At 44.1% G+C, this 15,440-nt stretch overlaps 3 protein-coding genes across 7 annotated transcripts; all 3 read left to right on the top strand.

The window, feature by feature from the left end:
• Positions 1–72: 72 nt before the first annotated feature.
• On the top strand, positions 73–1,046 carry LOC120669548 (auxin-responsive protein SAUR76-like). Its single transcript, XM_039949320.1, has one exon. The coding sequence runs from the start codon at positions 383–385 to the stop codon at positions 761–763; it is 381 nt and encodes a 126-aa protein (XP_039805254.1). The 5' UTR covers positions 73–382; the 3' UTR covers positions 764–1,046.
• A 1,594-nt stretch (positions 1,047–2,640) lies between these two features.
• Positions 2,641–4,282, top strand: LOC120669546. Its single transcript, XM_039949318.1, has 5 exons — positions 2,641–2,691; positions 2,845–3,450; positions 3,575–3,715; positions 3,801–3,901; positions 4,013–4,282. Exons 2-4 carry the CDS (start codon positions 2,857–2,859, stop codon positions 3,843–3,845), a joined length of 780 nt encoding a protein of 259 aa, XP_039805252.1. The 5' UTR covers positions 2,641–2,691; positions 2,845–2,856; the 3' UTR covers positions 3,846–3,901; positions 4,013–4,282.
• A 173-nt stretch (positions 4,283–4,455) lies between these two features.
• On the top strand, positions 4,456–11,186 carry LOC120669547. Of its 5 annotated transcripts, none has more exons than XR_005672692.1 (7): positions 4,456–4,763; positions 4,895–5,668; positions 5,780–5,943; positions 6,046–6,132; positions 6,237–7,036; positions 7,138–7,306; positions 10,944–11,186. XR_005672692.1 is itself a non-coding variant. In XM_039949319.1 (7 exons), exons 2-7 carry the CDS (start codon positions 5,631–5,633, stop codon positions 11,154–11,156), a joined length of 765 nt encoding a protein of 254 aa, XP_039805253.1. In that variant the 5' UTR covers positions 4,456–4,763; positions 4,895–5,630; the 3' UTR covers positions 11,157–11,186. The 5 variants fall into 5 exon arrangements, 1 of the variants encoding a protein (XP_039805253.1); XR_005672689.1 differs by having other exon boundaries at positions 5,775–5,943; positions 6,237–6,456; XR_005672690.1 differs by having other exon boundaries at positions 5,775–5,943.
• Positions 11,187–15,440: the final 4,254 nt, after the last annotated feature.

Genomic DNA, 15,440 nt, shown 5'->3' with positions numbered 1-15,440 from the left:
ATGTTTGTGTGCCGAGGCAAATCTTGCCTCCGGCTTCCTGACGGCACCTCATAATTGTGTATTTAAACATCCGGATTTTGGTTCATGTCTCTGATGGGGATCAGGTGCATCTCAGGATGCAGATTTTACTGGGTCGACCCAATGACCCAATACCCAAAACTGAAAATTTGGTGTAATTATCCATTGAGCCGGGCCATAAAATTTTAGTGTCAATTGGTGCCAAAAAGGCTGGGTCAACCAACTCAATCCCATCTTATCGTCACCTTCCCGTTCCCCCTCCGACGTCCCCGTCCCCATCGCGACTCGCCGCCGCGCCTGGTGTGCGTTGGCCGCCGCCGCGTCCCGCGCCGTCGTCGAGGGAGGAGGAGCGCGAAGGCGGGCAATGGCGAAGGGCGGGCTGGGGAAGCTCCGGTGCATGATGAGGAGGTGGCACTCGTCCAGCCGCATCGCCCGCGCGCTGTCGCCCGGCGAGGACGGCGGCGACGCCCGGGGCGCGTCGTTCCACGGCGCTGCGGATGAGGTGCCCAAGGGCCTGCACCCGATCTACGTCGGCAGGTCGCGCCGCCGGTACCTTGTCGCCGAGGAGCTCGTGGGCCACCCGCTGTTCCAGACCCTCGTCCACCGCGCCGGCGGCGCCGCCGAGGCCGGCTGCACCGTCGTCGGCTGCGAGGTCGTCCTCTTTGAGCACCTCCTGTGGATGCTGGAGAACGCGGACCCGCAGCCCGAGTCCCTCGACGAGTTCGTCGAGTACTACGCATGCTGACCGCGGCTGCGAGCCACCGGCCACCGCGCCGGCCGGCCCGGCCGCCGGAGTCGGGATCGGGAGCCCCTCGAATCTCCCAGCCGCGGCGGCGAATCGCTTTGCAATTCCTGTGTCCTGAGCCGTAGGATTAGAGTAGGGGAAGCCATTGTTAATCACCGTGCTGTGCAGCTCGCGGACGCTGCTCTTCCGGCTCCGTTGATTCGATTCGATTCGATTGCCTCGCCCCCGTCCCCAACCCAGAATGTTGCTACAGTTGCATGATCCAGAGTGTACGTTTGTGATTTGGTGTTGGTGCTGGTGCAGGACAGGGATATATTTACTGCATTCATTTTGGGTTACCCACTAGGACACTAGTGTAAATATTGCAATGGGTCGGACTAACCCAAAAGAAAAAATTGTAATATTTATTTAGGTAAAGACTTTACAACAGCCGGCCGTATTCTCGGCCTCCCACACGGCCGGCTGCATCTACCGGCACGGCTAGCGGGCCCACGCGCTTCTAACCCCGTGGGCCCACGCATCATTAGTAACGTTGTTTTTTCATTCAAAACATCAAATTGCGCGCCCGTTCATTTCCCTGCCCTCCCTTTCTCTCTCGTGGGTTCATTTCCTCTCCTCATCTTCTCTCTCTAGGGTTCCTCTCTCTCTTCCGTGGGGGACATTTTGGTCACCCGAATCCGCTCATCTGGGAATCTCACGAGAGCACTCCGGGGGGATCGAAGCACAAATCTATCCAGGTAGGTGTTCTCTCCTTTTTCGCGCGCCGATTTGATGGATTTTACTCCCCCTCACCGCTCGAGCGTGCAGCGATTTTTTTGATTTTCTCTGATTTGCTTCGTGGTTGTATTTTGGTGGAGGTTATCATCAAGGTCATTTTGGAATCGAGAGGCCGCAGGAAGTGCAGGTGAGTTCATGCCCCCCTCCCCCCAAATCCATGCCTCTCCTCACTCCTAGTCCAAGCACATCCGCGTTTGATTTCTGCGATTTTGATTTCCTGAGGTTTTTGTGCGAGCGGAGGTAATCCTAATCCATTTGTTTTGTTTTGTTTGGTGGAGCTCACCAGCGAGCATATCTGCGGGATCCAAGCGCAAATCATCAGGGGGTTCGTCAGAAATCCCAGATCCGAATCAGGTGAGCAGCTCACTTGGATCCCCCCCTGATTGGATGCCTCAGTCCAAACCCAACCGAAATTGATGCATGTGTGTGTGATTTTTCTAGCCCCGCATGATCCAAGGCCCCACATGTGCTCTGTTTATGTGCTTCATGCATCCGTAGCATCTATAGGCTAATTTGTGTGTATGTGCTCAGAGATTGTTTTAGGTGGCGATTTTGTGTTTTTTGTGCTGGCCCTTTTTTTATTTTTTTGGCAATCTAGTTAGTCTGAACATGTGTTTATCCAGGTAATTATATCTGAACATGTATAGTTATTAGCCTTTTTTCCCCTATCTGAACTAGGCTGCACATTTGCCCTGCACCACAAATCTGAACATGTCTAGACATTTTAGCTAACTAAACCTAAAAATGCTTAGTTTCAGACATTAAAATCTTAACATGTGTTCAGTTTTTTTTTCTGAAGATGCAGTATATATGCATGGTTACTTGTCTGAATTTGTTTTTTTTTTGCCTTTTTCTAAGCGCACACCTGTCCTGTTATGCATCAAGTAAAGAGTGCTAGACCGCACATTGCTCTGCTATGGATCAGTTTTTAAATGAAACTAGACACTACATGTGTATTTTAGACATTGGCTTGCACACACCACCACCAGCAGCACCATTACTCACTTATTCATTTGTTAACACCACCACCAGCACCAGTACTTACCCCTTTTTATTTGTGTAATGCGCAGCTTTTTCTCTCTGAAACACACTCCAATTACAATGCAAGAGCGGAGAAGCAGCGACATGCCCGTGCGACATCATCCAATGCAGTATGCCCCCTCCCCTCCCCCACGTTATTTCCCGCAATAGCCCCAAGTCACAGTTAGGTAATAATTTCTTTTCAGCACAGCAAATTCATGCATCTCGTCAGGCATTTTTTTTTCTGAATTTCATTTGTACTTTTTATTATAATATGTGTGCAGAACCTTAGAAACATGGCATCCCCTGCTAGACTTATCAAGCTATATAGATACATTTTTGAGGATCAGCGCAAGATGATTGCTAAATTCAAATTTGATGGCTTGTTGAAGATTGCGTGCACCACAATGCCAGTGGACTTCGCCAATTGGCTGATGTCGGAGTGCTTTGATCCGGAATCATCAGAACTAGTTCTTCTCGGGAGGGGTAGGATTTTAGTGACACCAAAGGCTGTGGCCAATATCCTAAACTTGTCAGACAAAGGTGACGAGGTCAAATATGAGTTGGATGTGGATGCAATCAACTTCATCTACAGCAAGTATGGAATTATCCAAGGGCAAGCACCTAGGATTGAAGAAATAATGGAAAGGATCAAACAAAACAAGCGCGTAGATGAGGATTTTCTGAGATCATGGATGATGATTGCAGTGTCAACCTTTTTGTGCCCGCCCACTAGTTTGGGAATAAGCCCCAGATGTTATCCAGCACTTCTTGACCTTACACGCGTGAACAAGCTAAACTGGTGTCAATTTGTTGTTGACCAGCTCAAGGAGGCAGTCACAAAAATGAACAAACAAAATTCTGTGAGGGGTTGTATCTTACTACTTGTTGTAAGTCCTCATCTCTTTTTTTTATGCACTGTCATTTTACTATCTGCATCTTATCTTTTTTTCTGCCTTCGACATCTTGTTGTAAGTTCTTTACTTTCTTGCATCTTACACCTTTTTTTTTCAGATCCTGTATGTAGATTCATTAGATGTTGGTAATGTGCAAATCCCTACAACCAAGCCCAGGATTGCAGCATGGTCAAGGAAACTTTTGGACCAGGTAATCAAGCTCGATACAAACCGTGATGGATCATTTGGCAAGCTAAAGGTAATGGGCTAATGCACATTATTCACTGCAGTAAAGTTAGGTTCTGTAAATGGCCTCACTAACCTTTCTGCATTTTTTTCTCCAGCTAAAATTATCAGGGAGTTCGGTGGCCCAAGTTTCATTTTCCTAGATGGATGATGTAAACAGATTTGTAGCATTAAAGACGCCCCCCACACGGCTACTGAGGTGTGTTTGTGCTCTGTTAAAGTAATTTAGGCCCTCCCCTCATGCAGTTTTATAGCATGTATTGAGCAAATCAGAATACACGCACCGGATTCACTTTTTAATGTCTTGCAGAAGAAGAGAAAAATCGCCAATGCTGTGAGTAAAGTTCTGACTGGGGTATCAGAGTTGCTTGGCACCTTCATACAAGATATGACTGATGCTGAAGACTCTCCCAAGCCAGAATTGAGAAGATCAAAGCGTAGTAAAACTGCACAGCAATCTGAAAACGATGGCGAAGAAGACATAGACGAAGACCCAGATTATGATGATGGAGAGGAGTGGATTAGCAGCAGCGAGGATGGTTTTGATGAGGATTTTGAGAGTGAAGACAATCAAGATGAAGAAGGGGGAGGAGGAGGGGGAGGAGGAGGAGGAGGAGGAGGAGAAGAAGAAGACCTTGTCCCCATTAGTAGACGGTTAAAAAGGATGCAATCAGCCACAAGCCAAGCATGCAGGGTGCAAACAGCAACAGCTACTGACAGCTCTGTTGGCATTCCTACACTTCAACCAATGGGTAGAACAGGACCTGAAGTTCAACAACCTTCCAGACCAAGCAGTCTGATCAGCAGGCGTTCCATATTAATACTGCCAGACAAGCTGACTAATGGAGTGGATGAGATTAATATGGTTGGTGCAACAGATCAAGGTTGCAGTTCCAGGGACCAAAAACATAGTAACGAAGCTACTTCATCGAAGGCAGTTGTTGTTGATGTCAAAGGGAGTTCATGGGATTTCCCCGCCCCCGATTGTGATATTATGAAGTTCATTGTAGATCCCACACCACCTCAGAAAGTATCCAACACACAAGGCCTTGATCCTATGGGTAATGAGTTCATTTTTTCAGCTTTTTTTCGCTGCTACTGCATTCATTTTTTTTAATGCATCAGGAACCAAGTTCATCAAACCCCCAGCGTGTGTCTAATCATCTCTCTCTCTCTCTCTCTCTCTCAGCAGACCCCGGATCTGTGTGGACATTGGATGGGCTGGATGATGATGTGTATGAAATTCTGGAAGCACAGGCTATTCAGATCAATGAGAAAGCAAAGGCCAAGCATAGGGATGTAAAAGTTGCAGGAACAACTCAAATTATCGGGTCAACATCTTATGCTGCACCAGAGGTTCCATGAGAAGATTCTAGCAATAGCAATTATTCAGGAGCAGCAGTCAAAGTTGCAGTAACACCGCTACCTCTTGGGACAACTTCTTATGCAGCAGCACCAGCAAAACATGCAGACCCCACCAGCTGCACCATATCAAGAGCAACAGCAAAAGTTGCAGGAACATTGCAAGCTGTCATGACAAGCTCCACCGGGACACCATCTTTTGCTATGCCGGAGGCGCCAAGAGCAGATTCAAGCAGCAGAAAGCATTCAGGAGTAACGGCAAAAGTTGCAGCAACACCCTCTTATGCAGCAGCACTAGCAAAAGATGCAGATCCCACCAGCAGCAAGATATCAAGAGCAACAGCAAAAAGGTGCAGGAACACTGCAAAGACGTCGGGACAAGCTCTCACACAGCAGCACAGGCACCACAAGCTGTTGGAGATCTTTCCATCACACCAGAGTATGCACCTCCACCAAGAAGAGAGCACAAGCTGCTTGCTGCACTACAGTCCCCTTATCTTAATGGTGCAAGGAAGGTTTCGTTCAGCTGCAGTAGAGCCGTGACAAAGACTTATAACGCAGTTTGTATGTTCTCAGGAAGGTCAACGAGGTCCAAGAACAGGAAGTATGTATATCATGCCTGCCACTTAGTTTTAAATTATCATCTAGCGTTTTTGCATGCTTAAATTATAAATTGTGTTTGTTTTTACTATATTTTTGCTTCTTTGCAGTGTAGTCATAATCAACTATTTGTCCAACTATGCTACACTGGGACATTTAGTTGATTCAGTTAAACCAGGGGGAAAGCTAACCAACACTATCGCAGAGATTGGCATTCATGTAATTAATGGCAAGAAGAAAAGGGGTGCAACCAGATGGGTCATGCCGCTATACATTACGGTGAGTTTCCTCTTTTTTTTTGGGGTCCAATAACAACATTTTTGCTTTTCCTCTTTTTTTTCATGGATTGGACACTTCTCATATAACCGAACCAAATGACAGACATTCCTGCAAAGTCAACAAATTTGCGCAAGCGCGGTCAAACATGCACTCACAAAAAGTGAAAACAATCTAAACCACCGGCAACTGGTATGGTGCAAAGCAACCCCCCCACCCCCCTCTGTGTTCTACCATTGTAACTTCCCTTTTATCCAAATTTATCTTATCATTTTTTTGTGACATGCATTACACAGGTATTGTTCCCTGTGTTGCAAAGGCTTGTCTCGAGCGATATACAGTCAGGGCACTACTTCCTAATTGTTCTGAACCTTCGGAACAACAGGTTTGAAGTCCTCGACTCTATGAGAACACTGGAGAATGAAGCGCTGGCACAGTGCTGCAACACAATCACCAGCGGAATCAAACAGTTGTGGAAAATCTACTATGCTCAGACACTATGTTACACGGATACTGGTACGGGTATCGGATACGATACGTATCGGATACGCGGATACGCACTTTCCCAAAAAACACTGATATGCGGATACGGCTAGAATAATTAATAATTATATATAAATATCACATAGATATTCAGCAAGTGAGATTTTACTCTTGAGTAACTTCCCCTATACTCAGATGTGCAATACTTGCATGTCCATATAACATTACCTCTATAACTAGCCTTCTCTAAAAGCACAACTGATTCCACAAGGGGTTCTTCAGTTGCTGCTCATCTAGTTCTATTACAGCAAGTTCATCATTTTATATAATCTCTTACTACCAAAACAGCATTTCGGTGGGCTGATTACTGCTTTGGGCTGTATCCCATCTGGCCCAAAAGTATCGGATACGCGTATCCAAGCAAATACGTATCCGTTTTTTCAGGATACGGCTATAAACGTATCCGAGTCGTATCCGGGGCGTATCCGTATCCGATACGTATCGGATACGGATACGCCACCTCCTAGGAGTATCCGCGTAACAGAGCTCAGACAACCAAGCAAATAGAGAACAATGAAACTGTTCAAATTCCAGTTCCAAAACAAACAAACAAGTAAGCAAAAAAAATTGTGTGCTTTTCAATGTATGCAATTAGATGCACAACGCTGGACACACTAAATTCTTATTTTTTATGATTTTTTCTACATTTTGCAGCCATGATTGTGGGTTCCACATGTTGATGCATGCTCAACATTGGGATGGACGTTTGGTGTGTGAGCTTCATGAAAAGGACATTCCTAACATACGGAAGATCCTGGCGCATACATGGCTCAGCTATGAAGAAAATGACGTAGACTGGGAGAGCATCTTAAATGCAGAATATGTATGATTTCTTATTTTTCTCACACAAGCAAATTAGCATAACCCACAAAGCATCTCAAGTGTATTCATGGAGCAATTTAGTAACTAAATTAGAAAGTTCCACCATCTTAAGCAAATCACATTGCCACACAAGCATCTCAAGTGTATTTGAGAAGCATTTTCCTATGAGCATAAAAGCATTTTTTTGAGGTGCACACTATTCAATATAGCCTCACACACACCCTAACTATCCCTCCAACCCACCCAAAGCTCGGACACACCCAGACTCTGAAACTCTCTCTCCCATTTTTTCTGGACACCTTGCTGCATTGTGCTCAGTGGACTTGCAAATGCTGCACTTGTTCTTCCTCTTTGCCTCTGCATTCATCCCTTTTTCAGTCTTTTTTCCTTCTTACGGCTTTTCACTTTTGACCTCGGGGGATTGCCCACAAGGTTCAATAATGCACCAGCACCAGGGTTTTTAGTAGGTAGACCATCACTACCACCTGCAGACAAAGTATTCAATATTAGTCACAACATTTTTTCATGCCCGCAGAGTCACCAACCAGCAAATTAATCTAGTGCATAGTGTTAGGTTTGATAGTTTTTGATTTTTTTCACACACCTGGCTGGACAGTAGGCAAAACATTTGTAGTTGCAATGACTCCTCCGCTACATGGAGCAGAATGAACACCAATAACAGGAGCTGAAACCGCGGGTATATCTGCAGCACTTTCAGTTGTAACACTAGGCATAATGGTCCCTCCGGTAGGCTGCGTGTTTGCACGGACCCTCTGTCTGCTTGGTCTTTTCCTCTTCTTGATTTCATCTAGTGCAGAGCATATCATTTTGATATGACTGTCCATAAGATCATAAGTTTCCCTCGAAACACTCCCTTCAACAGCTAATCCCACGAACGCTGTAGACAGATTTGCAAACCACATGGTCTTTCTGTTGTTTAGGGGCATACCTCGAGCAATAAAGTCAGCTTGCACATGTGAATTAGCATTAACTCCCCCATTCTCATTCTCAGGGACTGATTCTTGTGTCCATCTTTTCAGTATGAAATGATTAGGTATTGTCTTCACACCCAGCCTAGTCATTATCCTCATTATGTGGCAACATATCAGACCATCTCTATCAAATTTTCTGCACTCACAGTAATAGCTTCCCTCGTCCTCAATCGCAGTCACGAGATATGCCCGCTTGCCATAGCCATAAACAAAATTGTTGTTAGGCACTAGGTAGTATTGGATTTGCCCTTCAGGCTTCACATCATACTCAGCGGTCTTCTCAAATTCCTTTGAGAATCTGTAAAATAGGTTTTTAGTGTAGACAGTAGATGCATATTTCTCAATAGGATATCTAGACCATCTTCTCCTGTCTCTATCGTCAGTCTTGAAGTCTTGCCCATCTTGTGCAACCAAACACTTGTCTTGAATCTTTTGGTATTGCTTAACAAAGTTCAACACAGACATGTTTGGGTTTACATATTTTTTTAGGACAGCATTGAACCCTTCACTTCTCTGTGTGGACTGCAAAAGGGGTAGAAGCAGTGCATGTAGTAAGCTGGTGCAAAGCTGCTCCTGAGTGCATATAAGCGCTGAAAATGGACATTGTCAGTCAATCCATGTTTGTTTATCATAGCATCCCATTTTTCTTCAAATTCTTGCGGATTCACAGTGTGGTTCATGCATTCCTTGAAGTCCTCTTCTAGCTCCTCATCCCCATCCAAAACTGGCCCAATTGTACCAGTGAACTTGTCCATAATGTGCCACCGGCGGTTTCGGTGATTAGTATTAGGGAATACATGAGCAATTGCACACCTCATAGCTTCATCTTGATCAGTGATAATGCTCACAGGCGCCTTGCCTTTCATTGCCTCTAGAAATGTTTCAAATAACCAAGTGTAGCTAGGAGTTTTTTCATCCCTTAGGAAGGCACATCCCAACATGAATGACTGCCCATGCCTGTTGATCCCAATGAAAGGAGCAAATGGCATATCATCCATATTTGTCATGTAGGTTGCGTCAAAAGACACACAATCATGGTATGACTCGATGTAAGCATGCCTTGCTGCACCATCAACCCAAAAGAGGCTCTCAACCCTGTGCTCAGCATCAAGTTTAATCTTGTGGAAAAATTCTGCATCTCCATGTTCCAATTCCCTAAAGTAGTCCAATGTCTCCTGCATATCTTTAAATTTTTCTGTTCTTCGAATGTTGGAGCGAAAGTTGCCAACATCCTTTGCTTCATATGGCACTAGCTGTGCAGACCCATAGAACTCATTCATTAGCTGCATTATGCGCCCAGTGCTTAAATTGCAACCATGCAACATTTCAATGAAATCTTTCTCTGCCTGAGGGATGCCTTTGTGAGACCTCATGAACTTTTTCAAGGACGGCTTCACAACAAGGTCGTGGTTGTGATCTGGAGCAAAGAAAATCATATGCCATCTATCACCAATTAACTTGACAATCATTCTTGCTTTGCAATCTGTATGATGCATCTTCTCCCTTTTCCTTTTCTTTCCACCATCCATCTTCTTCTTTTTCTCAGCATTTTCAATGTCATTACCTTCATCGTTTTTCTCAGGTTCAGATTCTTGCACCGTAGAATCACTGTCATCATATTCTGGAACTGAATTGCCTTCTTTCATTTTCCTTCCACGGCCTTCTTTGTTACAAACAAACAGAATCTTTTGTTGTTCCCTAGTCAAACTTGAGAGGCGTGAAGTCCCTGTACGAACTGAGAACACAATTCATTTTGCATAAGAGTTGTAGAACTCCCTCACCTCTTGTTTAGTGGAAAATGTTTGCCCAATATATGGCACTGGAGGTGTTGACCAGATCTCTTCCACAACTTGCAAATCTTGTGTGTTCTCATCATTCACTTGCACATTCTGGGCGGCCTCATCTACATTGTTGCCAACAGTAGCCAAATAGTTGCCAACAGGAAATACAGATGGATCTTGCTCTGGAATATGCTCAATATCATGCACTGCCCCCACACACCCCCCATCTTCTGCCTGAGTGCAATAGAGCGGATTTGCATCTGACTCACCAAGGAAATCATAATCAAAATCTGGTGGGGACTTATTTAAATCCATTCTTTTTCTTAACCTCTTTTTTCCCCTTGCAACTCTGCCCCCTGCACATTAATTCAGTACCAGATCACAAACCTGATTTAGATAGAAGCACCAGACCATTACAACACATTGTTTTGAACATGCATCTCCTTTTCATGTTTTTTATATGCATCAAAAAGCAAGTAAATGTCATTAAGTAGGCAATAATGTACTGTTCAATAGGTAGATCAGTTATTTTGTTTAGCTTATATTTTTCTAGATAACCTCTGTATGTATATTTTGTCTATCTGCATCCAAGCAAGCTAGTTTGTACTTTGTTCAGCACCACAATCAATCTAATCAAGCATCTCCTTTTCATGATTTTTTATATGCATCAAAAAGCAAGTAAATGTGATTCAGTAGGCAATAATGTACTGTTCAACAGGTAGATCAGTTATTTTTGTTTAGCTTATATTTTCTAGATAACTGTTGTATGTATATTTTGTCTATATGCATTTAATCAAGCTAGCTTGTACTTTGTTCAGCACCACAACCAATCTAATCAAGCATTTTTCTATACTTATTTCATCAGGCTTTATGGCAGCGGCTTCAAAAGTGGTTCTACAACACTGGACCCAACTACAGCGTATCTGCATCTGTATTTTGGGGAGAAGATCTGCTGTTTTTTTCTTCACATTTTTTTTCTGGGGATGATGATGGCACCGCATGTGGATCCATGTGGTTACTGGAACCTAGATGTTGGGGCCTTGGGGGAGGGGAAGAATTGCAGATGATCGCAGCATAAAAGACTTCGTTATGTGTGACGTACCTAATCCGATGTGATCTGCTTTTCTTTGCCTTTTCGTTGATGCCTATCTTTGCTTCTGTGCCGCCGCCATTTTTTGTTGGAGTTGCATCTGCTTCTGTGTGTGCTAGGCGGCGGCGGCAGTGGTGGAGATCCGAGAAAGCAATTTTTCTGGCGGCTGAGAGAAGGAGGCAGGGGAGGGTTTTCGTGCAGGAGGGTTTTTGTGGGGCCCGCAATAGTTATAGCGCGGTCCCGACGAGCGTTGGCGCCAAAAAAAAGGGGTAGGCAAGGAGGTTGAGGCGGGGTTACCGAAACAGAAAAGCAATAATCTAATATAGTTTCCTAAAAAAGGTAGGCCGTACGGGGAGGTTATCTTACGGCCGGCCGTAAGTTAGCCGTCCCCATTTACTTATGGGTAGGTTGGGTCGGTCACCGATTGACCCAAATGCGACTCACTTGCATCCTGAGGTGCATCCATTGTGGACTTGGTGGGGGTCAGGTTTGCAGATGCCGACAGGCACTCCTTTTATAGTTGATATCATATAACAAAGGAATATACAACTTAAGCTAACAAATGGAATGCAACCAATAAATCTCAATTGAAAAAGGAACTGAATGTAATAATCTCTTTTCTGTATGTATCGAGTGTTCAACAAGTTGGATTCGGCACAAAGGCCTTCAAGTTTCGCACGCTATTCTGTAAACAACCTTCTGGGTCTCGTTGCTACAACTGGTGCATCCAAGAGATCCTCAGAGCTTGTTGCCGGCATGTTTGGTTCGTTGATCTTGCTCCCTTTGATGCATTTGAATTCATCGTCAAATTCACGTAAAAAATGAGCTGCTCCTGTCATTTGTACCTGAACATCCTGTGAGCAGGATTCTAGTGCTGCTTCATTTGCCGCAGTGACGCGGCTGGACTTCAGGACCTTTGCATAGCAGTCATGTCTCCTTTGCTTCAGCTTTTTTACTCCTCGCAGATCTTTGATGTAGGCCGTCGCTTGTGCCAGTTGGCTGGGCAGGTCTGAAGAGCCCTCGTCGCACAAACATAGGTTAGCATACAATTTTCATGCTCGAAGAAAAAACTGTAGTAAAGGAGCAAAATCTTCCTCTGCTTTTCTTTAAAGGTGCTTGCTTTTGCCTAAATGAAAAAAGGGGGGCAAATTAAGCAGCCTTGACTCCGTACTATGATTCCTGCAACATTTTAATTTTGAAGATTCACGCCCTCAAAGAAAATCTCACTTACTCTCTCCAGTAAAAACAATTACTGCTTTGAGACAAAAAAAAACAATCACTGCTTTTGGACAACCAAACCTTTTAGCTTCTACTAGTATCTATATAAATACTTTACTCGGCACATGAAAATGTTTATGTTCCCTTGTGAAAGTGCATCTAGACCCCTAGTGGGTTTTAGTGAATTGAATAACACCACAATTAAGGAACTAATCATCTTGTTGAGTATATGTGCAGAAATGGATCGTTATATTCAGTTATCTATTTGTGAAGAAATGGATTGAGAATTGAGATAGAAGGCTCATATGACAAGATGTGTGCTATGCCATAATCAAATGTGATGATAGTCACAAGCAGGGGTTATTGTGTGGATTGAGACATGTATTACAGCCCAGCCCATAAACGATTAAACCCACCAGCCCATGTGCTGGTAGAGCAGCCCAAAAGACCCATCCATGCCTCACGTGGAATATGCTAATTTAATTACACAACTTAATTATCAGCCCGCTTTGTCATCCAATATCTCACCCATCTAAGCTCCGATTCAGTTGATTCTTCTTTCTAAACTTTTCTAAGATCACATACTATCTATCCCTTCTATTATCATCTCCTTTTAAGCTCATTTTATTTTATTTGTTGTGCGTGGTTGTGTCATTTGTCGTTTTCGATGTAGCTGACGGAGTGATTGAGGAGGAGAACGCTGAGGATCTTGGAGGCCAGTACCGCGTACCGGAGCAAGAAGACCCGTACTGCGAATAGGAGTTGCTCGAAGTCTTCAAAGACATGGTTGAAACATGGTTTACCCAGTTTTACAGACACAACCTGATATCCTATTTATAAAATTGCATATTGTTTTGCTGTTGAAACATGGTTGGATAGCCACCCCTTAATTGCTATGATCATTCCTTGGTAACCCAGGTTTGTCTCTAAATATAATTTGCTCTGTTTGAATGCTAAATCCTGCTAGAATGCTTAGGACATTGTCACTCATTTTATTACGTTTCAAATATAATTACAATGTGTTTTTAAAGAAGAAATGCGTGAGTATTTAAAAGGAGGGAAATAAGATTTTTGAAAGATAAAAGAAAGAGTTGCTTAGATGAGATGGACGTGTGTTTCTTGTGTGAAATGCCATGATGGGCTCGTACCGTAGTGGTTGAGCAAGGTTGGGAGATATCCATCTTGTCATAATTAAGGACCGAGTTGATGTGTCATCTTGCCTAACTCAAATTATCGTACAACCACTCGACCATTGTGTGTGGCAACGGCTTAGCATAAATCCCACTAGCTAGTCTGTTAGTCGTTTGGAGAGCTGATGAGCAACGAGTGATCAAGGAGACATGATAAGATCTGGGTGACTTATGCCTCGGTTGGACCTCACTGGTAGGTCGACGACCCCTTGGTGAATTCCGTGTTGGCTAGTCAGGTCTAGCTAAGGTGGGTAATGGCTTTGATAGAATTTGCACTGACACTAAGGTGATCGTGCTATGGTACCTTACTTATGGGGAAAGTGTACACCTCTGCAGAGTTAAACCTAGTTGAATAGCGGTGCGCACGGCATCGGGCAAATTACGGTTTGGTCATATAACTAGATTTTTGGGATGAATGGTTTTATGGCATGAGTTGTTTTGGAAGGTGACCGACAGTCGTGCCGTGATCTATGGCGGATGAGGAGTCCGATATCATTAAAATTTAGATTCTTTCTATAAGATCAACCACACTTACTACCTAGTTACTAAAGAATTGATTTGAGAAAACCATTTTTTAAATAAACCTTTGCATGTGTAAAATCTAGCTTTATCGCAAATCAACCCTAGCCTAATCCTTGTTATATCCTGTGTATATTCTTTGTTACCCCCTCCGTGGATGGGGTTGTACTTGTTGAGTACTTTTGTACTCACCCCTATTTTGTTGCTTCAGATGAAGATCCAGACTTCGTTATCGAGGACATCGAATAGATGGTCGCTTCTGCACCCAACGCTGCCTGTGGTGTTGGCCCTTTGTAGGATGCTTCCGCTAGCAAGATACTCTGAGTCCGACCCGAACTTTGTCTTAGTCGTGCTTTGGGGTATCCTTGTGGCATATTTAGTTCTTATTATCGTGTGTATCGAGTGCCCACCTCTACGGAGATTGAACGATGACGGAACTATCTGTTGAATATATGTGTTATCAGCCTACTGGGACTTATCTTTGTATCACATTTAGTCTCTACTTATGTAGAGATGTCTCATCCACATGGTGCGCGATCAAAGCAAGAGTACATGCAGGATTAGATGGTGATGAACATGGCGTCTGTTGGTATTTCTTAACTCTCACAGAGAAGTCCGCAAGCGCACGGAAATACCGTTGTAGCACTTCACCCAGGAGTATTTAGGGTATCATATTTTTCACGAGGAACGGGGGTGAAACTATCTTCTAACTAGATTACCCTTGGAAGATAAGAGGTAGAAAGGCTTTAGGGTAGTGTGGTTCTGATCTAAAGGATAGGCTCAAGGAAGATAAACTGATTCTTTCACTCGTTTACTTCAGGCACCGGTCTGACCTTGGTCTGCCAAGGACATCCGGCTAGTAGCTCTACTACCGAGCCCGAACGTTGGGGAGTGCACTAACCATGCAGACTGTCTCCGTAGCAGACGGACAGGGCTGTCACCACCTACCCTCTACCCCAGTAACATCGTGGAGCTCGGAGCAAACAAAGGTAATCTAAGATCCAGACACCACGCCTATGCTTTCGACTACTACTCTAGAGTTGCCCAAGGTTATGCCGTCTTTATCAAGGGCCCTCTTCTAGAGTATCCACTACTAGAATGTACGATGATCCCGTAAATGAATGAAGACAAAAGAATAACTTTACTAAGAACTCACTGATTAGACAAAACTGGATACTTACTCAAGTGCCTCATATCCGTCGAGGTACGAAGCCAAAGAGACGCTGGCAAGTTCGGCTCTTCTCCGCACTCTCTCCTTCACACACTCCCTAAGCTAAGGATACAAGTGGTGGAGCCTCTTTACTCTAATACTTCCTTGAATGAATTGTGAATTGTGTATGAATGA

This window comes from Panicum virgatum, chromosome 4N (genome assembly GCF_016808335.1).
Source record: "Panicum virgatum strain AP13 chromosome 4N, P.virgatum_v5, whole genome shotgun sequence".
Lineage (NCBI taxonomy): Eukaryota > Viridiplantae > Streptophyta > Magnoliopsida > Poales > Poaceae > Panicum > Panicum virgatum.
The sequence above is the reverse complement of the archived record's forward strand: the minus strand, read 5'-3'. Positions and strand labels throughout refer to the sequence as shown.